Here is a 21,373-nt window from a genome sequence, read left to right as displayed (position 1 = left end):
GATTTAAATAGAAGCAACTAAAATAACTCATTGAAAGATAACATCTGCTTTTAAGCTTATATTTTCCCCCACAATCAGAAAATGGATTTTATTTCTAATTAAAAAAATAATAAAGTTGACCTGGGCAAGAGGAGTTTTAAAACTAAGGATGCCAACAACAAATGAATCATTTCTCTAAGCACATACCAGATTTCCCTTTGGAAGGACCATCATTTAAGGGCATTTTCAGGAAATTAAAATTTAAATATTATAATTCCTAAACAGTAATACTAGTAATTTTTTATACTGATAGTTGTGTAGAATAATTCAACATTTATTATCACCAAGACTTTAACTTTAACCTATCTCCTTCAGTGAAGAGATTTTCTTCTCCATTTCAGTACTTGTCTCACATCTTTGAACGTCATTCCAACAACAGTGATGGATGTGATTTATTGATAAATTGGTTACTAATGAAGATGAGTTTTTACACGATTTCCTTTACAATTAGCTAGTTCACAGAATGAACAAAACAAGAAGAACAAAAGCAACACCCCAGTCTTTAACCCCTAAACAGAACATTTCCCTTCCACTTACCTGAAAATATAAAAATATAAATGACCATGTATGGAGCTGCACCATTAAATTTACTTTAGTGGTTCTGGTTTTTTACTGAGAGTTTTACTTATTTACTTTGAAAAAATTAGAAAATTGTCATTTTGAAATCAGAACCACTAACACACTGGAGGCAACAAACTAAAAAAAAACCAATAGCTAAAAATAACTCCCTTATAAAAGTACAATTTACAGTATCACGTATTTCAGAAAAATAAACCAAACCACTCAATGTCTTTCCTTCTAGATGACTATTTTCTCCCCAGAAAGAAGAAAAAGCAACTAATGAAATTAAAATCAAACACAACTGTTATTCACCCTCACAACATCTAAATAAGTGACCCACACAGCACAAAACTTTCTCATTCACAATCACATACAGTTAAATTATTTTTCCCTCAATTACATAATAGTCTTCTTAAATCAATGTCCCTTTAGAAAATTACTGTATTAGTTAAGCCTATTCATCCTTGCTATGAAGTTAATTTCATTTATGTAGGCCTCATAAGTTTAACTGGCACACTTAATATGACAAAGTAAGTCATTCTTCTGTTTAAAAATTATGGAATCATCTGTTTTCAAAGAAGAATCCTAAATACTTAATTCATTAAAGCAATTTCCTACCATCAGCTATCAAGCTTTTTAAATGATCACTAAGTGTTCACCCAAGGATTATCAATGCTATGTGAACTGTAAACTTGTTTTGAAGATTTGTGTCCATTTTACAGTATGATACAATTCGTAGAGTTTTTTAAAAATATAACCTACATACATATAGTTAATTTGCCCCAAAGAACTTCTTAGAAATACAGTAGAAACATTTAAGAACCACAACAGAGTCCACTGTGGTTCAGACTTCAACAAAGATTTTCTTGAAACCCAGTACAAAGGTTACTGGCTCAAGACCATATTCCAAAGTGACATCGGCACGAGATTTGATTGTGAGACTACCTCTTAAAAAAAGAGCACATTGGTTATACATGGCTTTTAACCTTGAGCTACAGTTATGCTACAAATCCCCCCACCCTCCCGACCTAAGTGAAGTCAGTCATGTGGAGATGTGCACATTCTCTGGGCACTGTTTAGAGTCCTTGGTTTTCCAGCTCTGATGGAGATCTCGAAGGCGTTCAGAAGTCCGTGTGCTTACATTCAGGGCAGGATGAACTTTACAAATTCCACTTTCCTCCATTAGTGACAGGCCACAGATCCCAAAGTATGCATGCAAAGCATCTGAAAACGAGGTATTTTTTTTTTTATCATAACAGGCATTCTTATTTGTACAAACTGCAAAGTACTATAGCTACATATCTATTAGTCCAGCACATTAAAATTAAATTTAGAAAAATGTTAAATACAGGTTTTGAAACATGTGCTTTCTCAAAGTCTTTGTCAAAACACCAATTAAAAAAAAAACAGATGATCAAAATCAGATATTTTATCGAAGAAAATATCATTAACAAAGGAAAACAGTTCTCAAATGAAAAGGTGACATTCCCAACATCCTCTGTGATTAAAAAAACCAAGTAGAGTAGCAGTAATACAAGACCTCTCAGGGGGTTCTTTGCTTCCTACAGAATACAGAAATAAGGGGCTTTAGCTCTGTATCATAAAAGGAAAAATTTTCCTGAAAAATGAAAATAAACCTCTGACTCTAAGTAGCAATATCCCTCCCCCCTAAGTTTTAGCTCTGACATTTCCGTAACCAATACTACCTCAGTACTGTGTTCAGTGAAAGATGCCTAAACAGAATAATCTGCTGTGGAATGCTGTACCAAATTTAGTTTTCCTATTTAGGGGAATGTCAATCATCCAAAAAATGTCTGACCTGACAGTAAAAACAAACTCACATTCTCTGTGGTTATAAATACCATAACCTTTTTTCTATACTGGCCTCCCTACTATTTCCTGTCTTTTGGGGGCAGCGACCCTCTTCCATTCAAGTGGCCACAGGAATCACATGGCTGTTGCCTGCTGGACAGCCTTATACGGACTCTGAAGAGCTCAGAGATCTGCAGTTATGGGCATACTACAAAAAAACAGATTTTGTAGCCATCAGGCATTTTTCCTATTTTTGTACTGGCCATCATTTATGGCCTCAAGAGCTACTGAAGTTCAGAACACCTTACCGACTCAAACTTTGTCAGAAGTATTAGAAAGTTTTACTTACATGAGTATCAACTACTTTTCAAAACAGGGACAGATAGTTGTGCTTACTCAAGATTATTTCTGAAAATGTTATCTCACTAGTGGAGGCCCATGTCAATCTCCTTTCATGTCTTCTCAAGAGAATGCTTAGGTTTCTTCTGGCTCACTTTTCTCTCATTTTCAGACCACAAAAAATAAATTTAATTTCCCCTGTACTATGAAATTTTCCTTGTAGTTATTCTAAGATTACAGAAGGCACAAAGCAACATTATATTTTATTGACTAGAAATGAGGAAACTTTTCTAGGAAAAAATGCAACTGAAAGAGAAATAAAATCCATCCAGGATAACATAAAATAGGATCTTCTACTTTCCACGTAATGGAAAAATAAAACATTTTTTTCTCAGAAAGCTTTCCGTAAAAGTCAATGAACCAGAACTTAATTGTTTCAAACCTCAAAGCTTTTTTTAAAAACTTATCTGTAGGTATATTCAAGCATATCAAATGCTGAAATATATAGTTTCTTCATAATAAAAGTTCATTAGTTTCGTAAGTTTCTTCTGTAAAGGTATATAAAAATGCTGTGTCAAATCTGCTACTAAATTAACTAGAACCAAGAATATGCTAATTTTAAAGACTCTTAAAAAATGATTTTCCCAAAGGCCCTATTAAACAGGTCTTTCCACATAAATTCAATTTATGATACACAGATTTTCTATGCTCTGCAGTTTACAGGTTCTGAAGACATTTTACCATATCTGTAAAAAGTATTACATCCAAGTATTTACACAAATATTAAAGTTAGCAACTAAGTGCTAGAAAATACCTTCAAGAATTAAAAAAAAAAAATCTATTCTGGGGCGCCTGGGTGGCTCAGGTGGTTAAGCATCCGACTCTTGATTTTGGCTCAGGTCATAGTCTCAGGGGTTGTGAGATCGAGCCCCTGGCGAGCTCCACACTCAGCGGGGAGTCTGCTTGAAGATTCTCTCCCTCTGCCCTCCCCCCATTCACGCTTGCTCACTAAGGCAAATAAATAAATCTTAAAAAAAAAAATCTACTGTAAATACTCAAAATGTATTTCAAGTATGTTTATGCCAGACATGCTTTCCAAGATATTGTCATTTCCCTATTCCCATTTGTTAAAATGTACATTTGTTAAAATAGTACAAGCTCTGATGAAAAATAATGTCATCAAGACAATTCTCAGTTTTCTTGAGGTACTGCTCTAACATTTATAGCTATGGTTACACATACCAAAATTTAAAAATACTATTTTGCTTTAGAAATTAGAACATAAAAAAAAACCAGAAAGAACTCCTACAACTCAACAGAAAAAACAACAACAAGTAACCCAACTGAAAAAGGGGCAAAGGATCTGAATAGCTCTTTCTCCAAAGAAGATATACAAAAGGCCAACCAGTACATGAAAAGATGCTTGACATCAATAACCATGAGGGAAATGCAAATTAAAGCCATAGTGAGATACTATGTCACTCTTGCTAGAATGGCCATAATCAAAAGAATAAGCGATTACAAACGCCGGCGTGTAAGTGGAAAAGGGAACCCTTGTACACGGCTGGTGGGAATGTAAACTGGCACAGCCCTTATGGAAAAAAGTATGGAGAAGCCTCAAAAAATTAAAAATGGAACTACCATACGATCCAGTAATATCCCCAAAGGAAATGAAAACACTACCTTGGTATCTGTACCTCCATGTTCACAGAACTATGTACAATAGCCAAGATACAGACACAACCTAAATGTCCACCGATGGCTGAACGGATAAAGAATCTGTGGTATATGCATACACAATGGAACATGATTCGGTCATAAAGATGAGGAAATCCTACTATTTGCAACAACATGGATGGACCTTGAAGGTGTAATGCTAAGTGAAATAAGTCAGGCAAAGACAAATACTGTGTGATCTCACTTACATGTGGAATCTAAAAAACAAAAACAAAAAACCAAACTCATAGAAAAAAAGAGATTGGACCTGTGCTTAGGAGGGGCAGGGGTGGCAGGGGAGGGGGAATTGGAAGAAGGGGGTCAAAAGGAACAAACTGCCACTAATAAATAAGTACTGGGGGTGTAACACACAACACGAGGACTTCAGCTCACCCTGCTATACGACATACAGGAAACGTGTTCGGACAGTTAACCCTAAGACTGCTCATCAGAAACATAAATTGTTTGCCCTTTACCATCTTCTTTTCTCCTGTATCTCTATGAGAAGGTGGGTGCTAGCTGAGCCTACTCTGGCAGTCATTTCATTATAGATGTGCACCAAACCATCACGCTGTATGCCTTCAACTCACACAGTGATGTAGGGTCAATGATTTCTCAATAAAACTAGAAAAAATATTCTTTGGCTTTAGAAATTAAAAGCATTAAAGAGGAGAAAATACATTTACAGTACAATATAATGTTTATCGAAAAAATCCATTTACAAGTGGACAGGCAAAGTTCAAACCTGTGTGGTTCAAGGATCGACTGTACTTATTAAACCCAAGAATCTTTTGTTCTTTACTTCTCTGCCACTCCTGAGTTTGGAAAACAATGAATATCACATTGTCTGAATCTATTTGGCTCCTGAGTTTTAGACAGTGAATGATAAGAGTTCAGATAGCAAAGTACCCATCTAAAAAAATTAACCTGAATCTGATGAAATTCAGAGAACAAGGGTATGGACAGTGAGGGACAGCTACCTTCAGAATTAGAGATATTTGATGTAATGGTTTCTGAACAGAGTAAGAACAGGTTCCCTTCTGGACTTGGTAATTCATTCTACGTAGCTCTAGCGACAGCTAATAATCCTAAAGATTCTGGATGGACCAAATGATTCTCTATTTTGGACAGGGCCCATTGAGACCATCTGCCTCACTGCCTCAAATGAAATAAAACACTGATAAGTGAAATATATGGAAAACAAAGCATACTATAGCAATACATCTTGATAATTCAACCCTTCCTTTATACCCCTCAACATGCTAAATTTCCCCTAAACTTAAACAATTTACCTTTTTAAAAAACATATTAAGTTTACAATTGTAGCTGAATTTTCTCTTATGCCCTTTCTGACAAAGATGCCTAAGGGTCTACTCAAGAAATAAAGTTGTTCTAGATTCATACAAAAAATAAATTACCTGGATGACTATCTGGCCACTTGGCAAATCCCCCTACTAGGCGATCTTGAGTTGATAAGATGTAATTTCTATTTTTCTCAAAGTTGGTGTATTGAAAAATTTTCAGAAGCTGAAATGACAGGACAAATATAAATTTACTGACATCAAACTTTCATATTGACCTTTGGCTCAATTTTCAGATATACATCAATTAAATATGCTTTTCTGTAGCTAAGGCTCTCAAAGCAAGCCTCTGGAGACCTGAGCACTTAGAATCAGTCAACCACATTATTATCATTTTTGTCATCTGATCACAACTACTCTCCTTTCCTTGACCTACTCACTACTTCCCTCTTCTGAACCACGCCCAACTAATCTCTTTGCATCACATTTAGCTAGGTTCAAAACACAACTCTGCCAATCTGTTCAACTTAATCAGTCATTTTTAAAAAGGACAATTTTATCTTTTATTTTATTAATTTTATCTATCTATATTCTAATTCTTATTATAGGCTTTTGAACTATTACTTACAAACCGTTAGTAACTTGAACCAAAAATATTTCAAAAAAGAGCAACAAAAATTATTAACCAGATGACAGTTTTGAGACTAGTAAAAAAATTGTAGCTTTTTAATCAGGAAAGGTAAAAGGTGACACAAGTATACTTTTAGCATAAAAAACTATGTAGCTTTAAGATTTAGGACATATGTTTATTCTCTCTCTCAAGATCCCATTAAATAGAAAAAATAAAGAATAACTCAAACTATGAAAGGGTATTGGGGAGGGTGGGGCAGCAGACAAGAGGGTTCAAAAAATTCCTGTTAAGACACAGAGCAGTTGAAAGTATGTTAATGAATCAAAGAGCCATAGAAGATATGAGTGATTAAAGAACCATTATTTCTCAAAAAGAGAAACAAAGCCTAAAAGAATTATGATACAAATAAGAAACACATTCATTCATTTTAATTTAGTCAATACAATAAAAAGGAAAGAGACTCATTAGAATCCATCAGCTAGAAACATTTTCCATCAAGTGGCCGATGGGTCATTACATAAGGAGAAACTATAACCTTAAGATGTACTTGGTTCAGCAATAAACAGTATTTACACGATCATAGTAAGTGCTGATTCTTGGTTTTTAAATTTTAGAATCAACCTACAGGCAAAGCATAAGATATGTGAATACTGTTACTAAATAAAATATGAATGTTACTTAACTCGACATTATAAAAGTAAAGGTAATATGACAGAATTAGAAGGTGCAAGAGGAAAAGTTTCAGGACTAAAAAATATATAACCAGTAATAATCTGCTTGAAAAAAGGGAGGCTAAATCTTCATTCTTCATAGTTGGGAATCAAAGATAATGTCTAAAGAGAAATTAAGATATCATTTAAAGTTGGGGTGCCTGGTGGGCTTAGTCAGTAGAGCATGTGACTCTTGATCTCAGGATCATGAGTTCATGCCTGACAGTGGGTGGAAAACTTACTTAAAAAAATAAAACAGGAAAATACTTCTAAAAATAAAAAAAATCAGTTAAACTTGTGATATTCGTAAGAATTAAGAATCTTTAAAATGTTTAAAAATGGTTGCTTTCAGAAAATTGTCAAAGACTACCAAGGTCATATCGAAAAGACTCAAGAGCCTACTTGAAGGATCTCTGACTGGCTAAAAATGGGATGTTTTGAGCATCAAAAAGAACAATATAATGGATTAAAACATATGTTAACCTCAATGGCTGCTAAAACGATTCTGTAAAAAAAAAAACCAATGAGGTTTTTATACAACAGCAACAAACAATCCAAAAAGAAATTAGAAAGCAATTCCATTTAAAACAGCGTATAAAAGAATTAAATATTTAGGAATAAATCTGATCAAGGACGTGAGAGACGTGTATACTGAAAACTACAAAATACTGCTGAAAGAAATTAAAGATCTAAATAAATGAAAAGACATCCCATGCTCACTGTAGGAGAACTTAAGCTATTAAAAGTCAATACTACCCAAAGTGATCTTCAGATTCAATGCAATAGCCTTTTTTGTAAAAAATGGAAAAACCAATTTTCAAATTCCTATGAAACTGCAAGGGGCCCGAACAGCCCCAACAATGATGAAAAAGAACAAAGTTGAAGGACTCACACTCCCTGGCTCTGAAACTTACTACAAAAGCTGTAGGAATTAAAACAGTACGGTACTGGCATAGGGAGAGACACATGGACTAATGGGACAGAATAGAGAGCCCATAAAACAAACAAACAAACCCACATGTATGTGTTCAGTTGATTTTCCACAAAGGGCCAAGGCCATTTAATGGAGCAAAGAACAGCTTTTCAACAAACGAACCTGGGAAAGCAGGATATCCACATGCAAAATAATGAAGTTGAACCCTTAGTTTATACCATATATAAAAATTAACTCAAAATGAATCAAAGACCTAAACTCAAGGGCTAGAACTACAAAAATTGTCGGAAGAAAATACCGGGGAAAATCCTTATGACATTGGCTTTGGCAATGATTTCATGAAAAACAGATAAACTGGACTTGATCACAATTAAAAACTTTTGCACATCAAAGGACATTACCAACAGAGTGAAAGGCAACCATAGAATGGGAAAAAATTATCTGCATACCATATATCTTGATAAGGGATTAATATCCCAAACACTTGAGAACAAAAAACAGGATTAAAAAATGGGTGAAGGACCTGAATTGACACTTTTCCAAAGAAGATACAGAAATGGCCAATAAGCACATCAGAAGATGCTCAATATCACTAATCATTAGGAAAATGCAAATCAAAACCACAATGAGACAGCACTTCACACCCACTGGGATGGCTATTATAAGAACCAAAACCAAACAGAAAAATCAAGTGTTATTGAGGGTATAGAGAAACTGGAACCCTGGTACGCTGCTAGCAGGAATGTAAAATGGTGCACACCCTCACTGTGGAAAGCATGGTGGTACCTCACAAAGTTCAACAGAGAACTACCATATGATCCAGCAATTCCACTCCTAGGTAAATATACAAAAGAAATGAAAACATAAACTCAGTTATTTGTACATCTATGTTCAGAGTTGCCTTATTCCCAACAGCTAAAACATGGAAATAACCCAAGTGTCCATCAGCGGATAAATGGGTAAACAAAATGTGATATAAACATACAATAGCATATTACTCAGCCATAAAAAGGAATGAAATTTCGATATATGCTACAACATGGATGGACCTTGAAAGTATTATGCTAAGCAAAATAAGCCAGGCATAGAAGGACACATATTGTGTGATTCCACTTATGTGATGTACCAAGAACAGGCAAATTCATAAAGACAGAAAGAAGAGAGATGACCCAGGGCCAGAGGGAGAGGGGAATGGTAATGAGTACAGAGTATATACTGCGGATAATGAAAGTTTTGGGTATACATACTGGTGAAGGCTATAGAACGTTGTGAATGTAATTAATACCACTGAATTATATACTTACAAATAGTTAAACTAATAAATATTATATTATGTATATTTTGCCATCATAAAATAAAAAGCTGATGAGGGACTTTATAGAGAATAAATCCGGTTTGACGGCTCTGGAGCCCTTTGATCAAAAGGAGATGACCAAAGATTATGTGCTTCTTGATGTGATGCAAAAGGAAATATACATAGTCAATGACTAGATACCTAAAGGTATCAAGGAATTAGGGCTTTTTCAGATGTGACAATGACACTACAGTTCTGTTACTTAGAAAGTTATTTTTGGTTAGGAACTATATTGAAAAATTTCCAGATAATATAAAAAATGTTATCTGGGATCCGCCCTCACATAATACAGTGAGGCGAAGGGCAAGGGGTTGGAATATGGATAAGACTGGGGCTGGCTTTGGGATAAAAGCTGATGCGTCCACCTGTGGACTTACAGGGGTTCATTACACTATTCTACTTCAGAATATGTCTGGAATTTTCCATAATTAAAAAAATATTAAAGCGGTACACCCGAGGAATGGCACTAGGAGTGAGGAGAGAGAGGGAGATACACTGCCTTCATTTTAATCATTCTGTTTTCAGCATTTCAGAATTTAAGAGAAAAAATTAGGATATTATATAAAAGATGAACACGGACTTTTGTTAGATTTCAGAATATCAGAATTAGGTGAAACATTTTAAAGGGGAAAGGCAATTTTAAGACAGAGCAAACTTGAGGGTATTTAGTGGTTAATAAGCTTATGAAATTAGGCATGTCAAAAAGGTAAGAAATGGAGAGAAATGTGCAAAAGTGTCAATCAGTAAGTTATTCAGAAGGGTTAGGCAAATAAATCAATAAAAAAAAACCACAAACTGTTTTCAAGGGAATGACCCATGGTTTATCTTTTAAGGTTAGTAACTTCCCATAAAGCCTTTACTGCTATCATGTTCAGATAGATCCCTGCTCCAGATAGACTACTGGTCCGTCAGTTTTGGTAACAAGATTTTTACAACCTTTATACCTTATACCTTATCCTTTCTCATCTATGTTCTGGGCCACTTAAGTTTTATAAGAATGGCAATTTTCAAGCAGCACAACAGATACCTGAATTCTATAGAAAAACCGTACAGAGATTAGCTTTGCCGGAGCAAGAGAAAAAACTCGGCAGCCTAAATTTAACGTTATTTAGTGACCATTACAAAGACCAAAACTTTTAAAGCACAGTTTGTATCAACACAGAGTACAGGTTTCTCAATTTTATTCTTTCTCTCACCTTTAGAGTTGCTCCTACCCAAAAAGAGTAACAGGTGTCTACGGGCTTATTAGGTCTTCCATGGTAACCATTTTGTTGCCTCATTATACACCACCTTTTTATCCGGTTCAATTCTTTTTCTGAAAAAACTTCTTCTAGTTTACCCATCAGACACAGTGACGCGATGCCACAAAAAGTCGATCCTCCTGTTAATCGAAACCACACAATACTTCAAACGTCAAATCAGATGCCTAGGAAAATAACATGAAATGGCTGGAGAAAAAAAAACAATGGTTATACAATTCTGGAAATCAGTAAAATAAAGTAAATTTAGAAGACAATTAATTATACCTTTAAAATAACCAGAAGGTGTTGGAGTCTTCAATATTAATTTGATGAAACAGGCAGGAATTTAAAATAATTTAAAGCTCGGGCGCCTGGGTGGCTCAGTTGGTTAAGCGACTGCCTTCGGCTCAGGTCATGATCCTGGAGTCCCTGGATCGAGTCCCGCATCGGGCTCCCTGCTTCTCCCTCTGACCCTCCCCCCTCTCATGCGCTCTCTCTCATTCTCTCTCAAATAAATAAATAAAATCTTAAAAATAAATAAATAAAATAATTTAAAGCTCTAAGAAGTATTTTACTTATGGGGGGAAAAAAAAAGACTTCGGAGGTTAAGGAACATGTTCAAAGTTACATGGTTTAATGGAAGAGTTGACACTAAAACCTAGGACTCCTCCTCCCTGTCGCCCCAGTCTGATTTCTTTCCCTTGAAACCACACAGTGCTCATGGACTGCGGTTCCATCTGCCTGAGCCCACAGACTAATTTTCACATATAACACAGACAAGCTAGAAGCAGATATGCAGATATGATACCTACTCAGCTTAAAATTTAAGGAAGACAAGTCTGAGTGAGGGATGAGGGAGAGATCGTGTTGGGGGCAGGGAGAGAAGAAGGGCCTATGAGGAAGGAGACACGCGGGGATAATCCATTCCCTGTGGTAGACTGAATAATGACCCGCAAAGATTCAGAAGTCCAGGTCCTAGCCCCTGGAACATGGCAACGCTTCCCCCTACGGCAAAAGAGACTTTGGGTGAATGTGACTACGGATTTTGAGACGGAGAGATTTCCCTGGATAAATGCAACCACAAGTGTCCTTATGAAGGGGGCAGAAGGGGATGACAGAAAGAGGCGGCGATGGAACTACGAAGCAGAGACTGGAGTGTCAGAAGCCACCAGAAGGTGGCAGAGGCAAAGGAACAGACTGTCCCTTGGAGCCTCCAGAAGGAAGCAGCCCTGGGAAGGGCAGCTCAGACTTCTGCCTTCCAGAGCTGTACGAGAACAGACTTGTGTTGTTTTATGCCACTAAGTCCGAGGCAACAGGAAACCAGTACACTCACAAAAGTGATTCCTTTCCTCAGGAACTGAAATGTCCTTATTTTTCCAGACAGGAAAAGAAACAACACTTTCCACTACTGATTAATTTCAGCTACGGAAATGGAGGGTTTATAATACGCTTCATCCTACAACTTCCCTTTTACTGTTACACGTCTTGGATGCATTCTCTGGCAAAAGAAAAGTGAGCATTCCCTCTAGAAAACTCCAGGCAGGCAGCACATTAAAAAGGTCACTGTCAGTAAGAACTATTTAATCTTCAGAATTTTTCCCAGTGATTCCGGAGATCTATGTCAGTCATGAGTTAATGAAAAGAGAAAAATAAAACAAATTTATAGTAACCTTTTAGAATAATTCCTATTAAGCAACTACCAATCTTATTTCCTCTTCAGTGACCCACCAATTTCAATTTCTCTTTCATGACAACCTGGCCATGACTTCAGGTATTATTACATCATTAAATATAAAATCTCCAACAGATAATATGTACTCATTAACTACCAAAAAGTAGGGGTGCCTGGCTGGCTCACTCGGAAGAGCATGCAACTCTTGATCTCAGGGTTGTGAGTTCGAACCCCACACTGGGTGTAGAGATTACTTAAATAAATCAAACTTAGAAAAAAAAAAAACCAACCTACCAAAAGGTAAAAAGAGGCATTTAATTGTTACTCTCCAAATTACTTGTTAGGATTCTTTAAAGCAAACTGGCACAATTCAAAGTAAAAATACTCTCTACTTTGCCCAAATCACCAGCTTTGCACAATGATAACTTCTGAAGTAAGTTTGAGCTCTGAGTAGCCAAAAACACTTACTGCAAAATCTATGCTTTAAGCTAAAATTCATTTACCAACATTTACCCCTGAGATGTTCAAATATTTTATACAAAATTCTTAAAAACTAATTCTAAAAACCTGGGCTAACAGTATTAACTTAGAGTGTTAGACGCAGATACAGAGAGCAAGAAAAGACAGTAACATCTTAATAAATAAGTCAATTAAGAAATATAAAAATGTGGGCACAGGAACTCATATTCTATTTAGCACCAAAAGGGGCTAAATAAGGTTACATCAATGATTCCTACAAGCTTCAAAACATTTCAAGAATATTACATAATTACAGGGGCACCCAGGTGCTTCAGCTGGTTGAGCATCTGACTAGGCTCAGGTTATGATCTCAGGGTCAGGAAGTCAAGCCCCACCGCGGGCTTCTGCGCTCAGGAGGGGGAGTCTGCTTGTATCTCTCCCTCTGCTCCTCCCCCCGCTTGCTCGTGCTCTCTCTCAAATAAAATCTTAAAAAAAAAAGAATATTACATCATTACATTAAAGTACAATACAAAACTGCTTCTCATAGTTTTCTGAATTCATCAAGAGAAGGTTGTGTTCATTATGCCTTGGCTGAAGAAGGTATGAAAAGAATCTTCTGTACTGAAGGCTCTTACAGTAAGACATATTAAGGCACGTGCAAACAAGAGAAAGACTGCACCTGCTGAGTTTGTCACCTGAAGGGAGATGCTTTGGTCATATGGATCATTTCGGTGTGGTGCAGAATACCATAGTCATGGACACCACAGATGGAAGGGACCACCGAGGTTGGTTCTAACAACCGACCTCAGTGCTCCTGGGGGCAGGGTGAAGGAGGTGTTCCTGCCTCTAGTCCTGGATGCTAGGACTGACTTACATTTTAACAGTGTTTTAACAGGTGTAAGCTAACTTACTGCTCCCATAAGGTTTTAAAGCCCAATTTTAAGCATTCTCTTCTATTTATTTGCATGTAGCAAATTATCTGAAGGAGTCCATGTGCTCTGAAATATATAATTTAAGAAGGTTAACAATCATATAGCTAGAGATGAAGCAGGAAGCTAAAAATAGGTATAAAAATAAAAATACACCATTTCACACTTAAAATACCCCACGGAAAAGGTAAAATAAGGAAAATTCAAGAAGCTGAATGCTTACATGAAATTAGGCCAAAGAGTTGAAAATTTCTCTTCTGGATTAAGGAGTAGAGAGATTTTTGAAGAACCATGAAATCAAACTAATTTATGTGAACTATTACTTTTATATCATGAATCCTGAGAGGAAAAAATAGCTTTAATTCTAGCAGAGCAGGAAAACCCAATTCTTCCAAACACACGAACACTTTACCCTACAACTGTGCTAGTGCTTAAGAGACTCACTAGGATAAAAAGGAATCCTCACATCTGATGATCACGGCCTAGAAGGGTTTGCAGGACAAATGCGCTCTCAGCTAAGCAGTCGTGGGAGAAGAGCCGATGAACTGCAGCAGGAGGACGCACAGCCCACACTCAGCCTCCCGCACTTCGGGATGCCGAGGGGGAGAGAGGATAGCCAATTCAAATACTTGCTGACAAGTGCACGGTATGAGGGCAAGTGGAGTTGGACACGAATGTGACCTACTGGCTCACAACATAGCGGGGACGCTAAGGCCAATGGGGAGGTGCCATGAAGATGGTATGAGCCCAGTATGGCTGGAATACAGAAAACGGAGGCATTGCTTAGGGCCAAGGGATGAGAGACGATGAAGAGTTTGAAAGAGAATGGAACCAGCCACAGGAAGATTGGCAAAACTCGGAAGGTTAGGAAAAGGGGAAAGAGGAGAAGCAGGTGGGAGGGGAAGCATTTCGGGCAAGGGAAGAATGTAGGCCCCGTCCCTCGGGGAAAAGGCCCGTGAGAACATGGGGGGGAGCACACGTTCTCTGCAGCCTGGGATGCACGGAAGGGGTGGCCCACGGGCGCGTCTACAAAGCAAGGCTGGAAGCGGACACGGAGAACTAAAATGAGGGGCACTGCTGAGCACGCACAGGGTTTCCAGTGGGCTACGTTACATGCCCGACGATATGTGAGCCTACTGGGGAAGTCACAAGTCTGAGAAAAATGACAATGGCTACTGCAGTGGTTTGGTTCCGCGTCCACCTGCCTGGGCCAGAGGTGCTTCCCTGTATGGTCCGCAGTCCGCGGAGTCTGTGTGGGACCCGCTGGAAGGAGAGAAGCAGCACCCACTGTCCCAGCTGCGGGTCAAGGAGCTGAGGGACAAAGGCAGAGGTGCCAGGAGACTGCACCTTGCCCTGATTCTCCCACATACTTGGAATGCAAGTCCGCTTTACTTCTTGCCCTGGTGACCCAAGACCCACAGTCAGATGCTGGAGCAACGGCCCCCGCCAGACTCCTCTACCACAGCCCTGCTCTGGTCGCTGGATGCACCTGACCTGCCAGGTCTCGCTGCCCACCTGGGCCGGGGCCGCAGGACGCCTTATCAGTGACTTCCCCCCAATCCACCAACTTGCCCTTCAGGCCCTTCCTTCTCCATATTCCTCCACAGTTGTGTACAATCTTATTCCTACAATAAGTCCCAGTTCTTTACTACTCATGGTGGTCTCGCTCTCTGACGGAATCCAAGTCACACACAGATGCCTACTCCCAGAGGGCTGGTGTGAGGATTAAATGAGACTAACTGGTAGCTGGCACAGGGCAGCTGCTTCATCATAAATTCCAGTCCTTTCAGTCTGGAGATCAAGGATTATAAACAGGCGACCTACAGGAGAACACTGGTGTAAGTGCAAATAAAACAACAAAACAAAACAGAACATGAGATCAAACGCCCCGAATTCTGGACTTCTGGCTTCTGTGGACTGAAAAACCAGTAGGTCCGGAAGTAGCGGCTCCACATTCCTGAGGAACACATTCAGGCGTGGGAGGAAGGAATGAAAACACGATGGCTCTACAAACGCGCAGCTTGCGGCGCTGAAGGGCTCCGGAGATCGGCCTGGCAGGCAGGTGGGGAGGGTACTCAGCAGCTCCGGAGCAACAAGACAGATCTGGAACAGAGTTCTGGTGCCACCAGCACAGGGGGACCAATAAAACCATCCATTCGTTCATCTCAGCGCACGCCACATGTACTAGGTGTGGGGGACACAAGAGTGACTGAAACGGGTAAAGATCTCCGTTCCCGTGTGCGGACAGACAGATAACACACACATGATAAAACAGAATACAGAGAAAACCAAGGACAGGAAAGGGGATACGGAATGGAGTGTGTGTGGGTGATCTGCAATCTCAAAAATGATAATTAAAAGCAATCACTGGAGCCAAGACCTAGGGATATGAAACAGAGCCAAGTGCAAGCTAGAGGTGAGGGTGGAGGGTTTTCCGTACACAGAACAGCAAGTACAAGAAGAGCCCTGAGATTCAGAAAGAGGAACCACCCGAAGGCAAGAAAAAGGTGGGTCCAGGTAAGGGGGCGAGAGGAAGACACAAGCATGGTGATGGAGCCAGAAACAACTTGTGAGGAAGCGGGGCAAGAGGAACCTGACGCTTCCAGAAAGCAGGGGAGAGGCTAACAGCTTCCAGTGCTTCAGGAAACACAGGGCGAGAAGTGAGAAGGCGACAATGGGTTTGAAATGTCGATCACTGGTGACTTTACAAGAGAAACTCCCGAAGCTGCTGAGGCTTATATAGAAGGCTGAAGAATAAGCCACTTGTGGAGAAGGGCCAAGAGTATATTTGGACTGCTTCTCGGAAAAGATTAACCAGAGAAAGAAGAAGAAGGGAGAAGACAAAGGCTTACAGGGGCAGCCAAACCGCAGGCTGACTTCTGAGGAGGAGGTCTCGCCTGGCAGCGCTGAGAGGAGAGAAGGCGTGGAAGGAAGGAAGGCCACGCCGAGGGCCTCCAAAGCAGTCTCCTCAGCCTATCTAACCTCACAGCACCCAGACGACAGGATGCCTGACCTGCGTCCGCACTCTGTGGCGCCCTGAGTGGGGGCTCCAGACCCACAGCTTTGCTTGGCTGCCCCCAAGGTGGAGGGAGCTGGTATCTAAGCATTCCTGGAGCCCACTGGCAGGACACCAGCCCACTGTGGCACCCTGAGTAGGACGCCCTTCTCTAGAGCTTTGGGTCTCAAGCCCACCAAACAAATTGAAAGAGAAAAGGAAGGTAGATCTAAGCTTTTTGCATGAACCACAGTCCATGACTGATGATCTCAATGGGTGTAATCCTACTCAAGTCATATAGACTTAAAATCACTACTAAGTGTGGCTCAGCAAGATGCTTTCCTGACAGGAGCTGTCAGAGAGACTCATGTTTGAGCAGCCCTCTGTTTCATGTTCCGGCAAATGCAATCCCAATTTCCTGGGACCCACGGCATCTGAATCACAGGTCTCCCGTACTGGTAATGTGTCGCCTCAGCCAGAGTGCCTGTTAACACCCTCTCCAACACCGAGCACGAGGCCCTGGCTTCTCGGAAATTCTCAGACACCAGATTTCCTCTCTGTGCACCCACGAGTACATATCCCTCCTCACCAAGTGGTGATGACCAGTGACAGAACTGCGACTGCAGCTTGCCCCAAGCCCAATCTCATCCAAATGTAGGCACACACAGGAATTATGGTGTCCTGATTATAGTATGGCTTCAGAGGAAACACCGAGACAGTCTTCTACATGGCCCTTCGTGATACGCACTCTCCAAATATCTACATTGAAGGAGGGATGAAGATGTGTGAGAGGGAGAAGACCAGCAGGACAAGGTCTCAGGGGAAGTACAAGGAGATGGGGTCAAGGAGTAGATGTTAAAAATATCTTTTTATACATGTTTTAAAGTTTACAAACCACCTTCCCCCTACCTCTTATAATCCTAGCAACAATTTTAAAATTAAAGGAAGGTCCAATTATTTCTTGTCGGTCAACGAGGAAACCCTCAGAGCGATTAAGTGAGGGGCCAGGTCCCAAGCAGGTATCAGGGCTGAGACCTGTTCTTTCTGAGATCTGTCATGCTGCCAGAGGGCGAGCACAAAGAGACTGCCATAATAAAGAGGAAACCTAAGGAGTTCACTCAGAGAGCCTCCTTGATCTAGGCTCTTTCTTTTTAAAAAAAGAACATTGCTGGGGAGCCTGGCTGGCTCAGTCAGTAGAGCATGCAACTCTTGATTGGGAGTCGAGCCCTATGCTAGTTGTAGAGATTACTTTAAAATGAAATCTAAAAAAAAAAAGGAAGAAATTAAAAAAAATTAAAAAGGAGCATGGCGCTTACTTACTCTTACATGGAAATACTCAATTTGAAAAACTTCAGGCTACTGATGTGCTGACAGACTAAGTATATCATCTCCCTATTCTGATTCTGCCCCAAGTGGGGAAAAGGGTGAAAGGAGAAACGCTATTAATTTATACACTGAACATATGCTGTGCAGCAAAATGTTTTACGGCAATGACTAAGGATTATTATATTGAGAAAGACATTTTCATTTCTTCACAAGTTCACTGATTCATGCTTAATATTCTGCATCTAGCTTTTCAGTGTTATGCCAAAAAAGAAAACTTGCTGTCTTCTGGCGCTATCTTAAGAAATCACCCCAGGATATTATCATACAGCTGACAGTCAAATAGGTAACCTGAAAATACTAGAAAAGTGTGAAAATCTTAGTCTGAACATTCTCTGACCTATTACTGACCTAGAAGACATTCAAAGTGGCATAAAGTGTCAAAAGAGAGAAGTAGGAAAGACAACAACCACGGGCTGAGGCAAACTTCCAGGGTTCTCCATGTCGCAGATGCCACTGTTAATTAAAGGAATAAAAGAAACTACATGTTCATTTACTTTAAGATGTCTTACCATGAGATTCAAGTCCAGCTCCCTGTGCCAGCCCATTGTCATAGGACTGAAAAAGAAAAACATTATTCAGTTTAATAGGGAAATGATAATAAATAAGTCCTTGTTAGCTAATTTTTGGTCTCTTGATCCATTTTGGTTTCTCCCTCATATCTCCAAAATACTCTTTCCCACAAAGGAGTAGTTGTAGGCATTCCCAAGTACCTGGTCTTGGCTTATTCTTCAAGTCAAATCACTAAATGCATACAGCAGGCACATTCTGAGACAGACTGTTCAAAGATGGCATCTATATATTTGATTTCTACCCAATAAAAAGCCCCAACCCTTATTCTTTTCCTACTTGCAAGACTATACAAGTTTAAGGAAAATGTAAAGATGCTGTACTAATAAAATATTATAAACATGGAACAAGTCTATTTTGAGGCTTGTGGGTAGCTGAGGGTAACAGCACCTGCCCAAATGTGGATCTCCCCATATATCCCATAAAATCAAAACAGAACAATACAACTATATAAAACCGAAACCTTAGCAAAGATGGAAGACGTGTGCAAGCTTTAAATTACCTGTCTATAGAAAAAGAAACCTCAAATCCCAGCAAGCTGCCTCTCCCACTCCTGTCACCCTTTTGCAGAGAGCAAGGGAAGTTTGTGGAAAATCGGGGCGGGGGAGGGAGCCAATGGTAGGCATGAGACAGATCTAAAATCACCGCCGGAGGGAGAAGGTCCACCCTAAGAGCGAAATATAGGTAGTCCCTCTTTTGTGCAGTTCTGATACGCACAAATTCCACGTACCATCCTTCAGCTAAACAACACAATATGGTTCCAATTTCCGCAACCACGGTATATTAACTATGAGCAACTGCACAGAGTACAAACTTGCTGCTAGCACCTCAGTTCACAAGTCACTACATAAACGACAGATGTGCATCATAATCAGTAACTAGTCCCACCACCTTTTTCAGAGTCTGTTAGTAACTGGTCACTGCACATATTGTTCAGTTCATGCACAGACAGCAAAATGTATGGTTGTGTTGTCTCTTCCTTTGTCTTAGTAGTAAACCCACGTGACGGTCTCTGAAAAGGCAGAACCAAAAGAACAGACTGGCCACCAAATCAAGAAATGAGAAGTGGCACCGCTAGAAGTGAAACTGAGCTCAAACACAGAATTACAGAAAAAAACGGCTAGTCCCGGGAAGGCTGCTGGTGCTGCCATCGGAAGAACTAAGTGAAGGCAGGGGCCTGCATGAGTGAGGACCGCGGCTGTGACACAAAGGATGAAGAAAGGAATCCTTGGAGATGTTTCACAATGACGAAAACACAAAGGAGAAAGTGTTAGAAGCTGCTATGAACTTAGGAAGGAGTCTGATCATTTACCGAGACAGAAACGATGCTCCCTCCCTGTCCTAAGTTACGTAAGGAAACAAGGCAAACACTGTCCAAACTACTTCATTCTTTTATATATATATATATAGCTTTTTTTTTTTTTTTACAAAGAAAACACTTTAACTCTCAATATTTCTAATGTTTTAATATTACAATGTACTAAATAAATACTGGTTTTACCGCTTAAAACTTCTCTGTACGCACACTTACGAATCCTGAAGAGTTTGTGATGTGACGGCAAAAAGCTGCACAGGCCCCAGAGCAGTGGTGATCTCCCCCTGACGACTCAGATCCCTGGGCCTCACTCAGCCCACGTGGTCACAATCCCTATCACGGGCCGGCCCACCATGCCAGGCGAGCGCTGCCAGGACTGCGTGAGTTCTGGAACAGTAGAGCACTGACCACTGGGAAGGGACTTCAGAGGGTGCAGTGCTCAGAGGGCATGACTTTGATGAATCAAGTTAACAAGGAAGAGAGACGGACCCTCCGAAGATGAGGTCATAAAGGACACCAAAGGACCAACATTTAGAGACATGAGAAACAAGAGAATCTCTCTTCTACCAGGAAATCATGAAACACACACTTTCCCCAACATGAAAACAAACAAAATCAAACCCCACAAAAACTCATTAAAGAAATTATACTTTGTTGACTGAAAAGAGTGTACTCTTAAATAGAAATTTTTCTAAGAAAGAACATCTGCAAAATGACTAAACAAGGAGACAAATCTATATAAAATAACTCTGAAAACACAGCAAATGGAATGAAAACATCTCGGTATATGAAAATCTGCCCCTGCCTCCCCAAAATGGACATAAAGCAGAGGAAAACTGTAATACAGCAGCCCAAACTCAACTGTGATTATCAAGCAAGCACCTGAGAGTATGAAAAGGAAACTAAAAGTTAAAAACAGGACAAACAGTAGGAAGAAATAAACAGTTCGATGACTTCAGGAAAGAAATGGAAGAAAATAAGGAATAATAAGACCAAGGAATAACAGTCTCAAAAGAAAAGACAGTAAGGGACACAGACAAAAGGCAGAAAACAGCCAAGAGACTAAAACTAAGACACAGCAGTAAAAAGGGTCAGAGAAAAAGTGACTGAAATCAAAGATAAGCAAAGAAGAAAGAGCATACACAAAACTGGAGTTCCTACAGGAAAAGCAAACTAATAATGGACTGGAACTTGGGATAGCAAACTGGGCTGCAGGCTACCGGTGCTTGTGTGTGGCCTGGTGCTCTATCGTCCTGGAGTGAAGAAAGTGGTTAAGCTCACTCATAATAAAAGAAATACAAATTAAAAATAAACACACTGAAAGATCATTCTTCACCCACCAAACTGATAAAAATTAAAGAGGATGACGACACATTGCTTTGGCGAGGTGGTATGGAAACAGGCACTCTCCT

At 39.6% G+C, this 21,373-nt stretch overlaps 1 protein-coding gene across 1 annotated transcript in view; it reads right to left on the bottom strand.

The window, feature by feature from the left end:
- Positions 1-413: 413 nt before the first annotated feature.
- The window catches only part of PGGT1B (protein geranylgeranyltransferase type I subunit beta), a 54,085-nt gene continuing 33,125 nt past the window's right edge, over positions 414-21,373 (bottom strand). Inside the window, exons 6-9 of the mRNA XM_032425219.1 lie at positions 18,589-18,634; positions 10,594-10,778; positions 5,886-5,994; positions 414-1,824 (exon numbers count right to left, since the gene is read on the bottom strand). Coding sequence (XP_032281110.1) covers positions 1,643-1,824; positions 5,886-5,994; positions 10,594-10,778; positions 18,589-18,634 — 522 coding nt within the window. The 3' untranslated portion in view covers positions 414-1,642. The remainder of the gene's footprint in view (positions 1,825-5,885; positions 5,995-10,593; positions 10,779-18,588; positions 18,635-21,373) is intronic.

Source organism: Phoca vitulina, unplaced genomic scaffold (assembly GCF_004348235.1).
Source record: "Phoca vitulina isolate PV1807 unplaced genomic scaffold, GSC_HSeal_1.0 scaffold32, whole genome shotgun sequence".
Lineage (NCBI taxonomy): Eukaryota > Metazoa > Chordata > Mammalia > Carnivora > Phocidae > Phoca > Phoca vitulina.
This window is presented reverse-complemented; position numbering and strand designations above follow the sequence as displayed.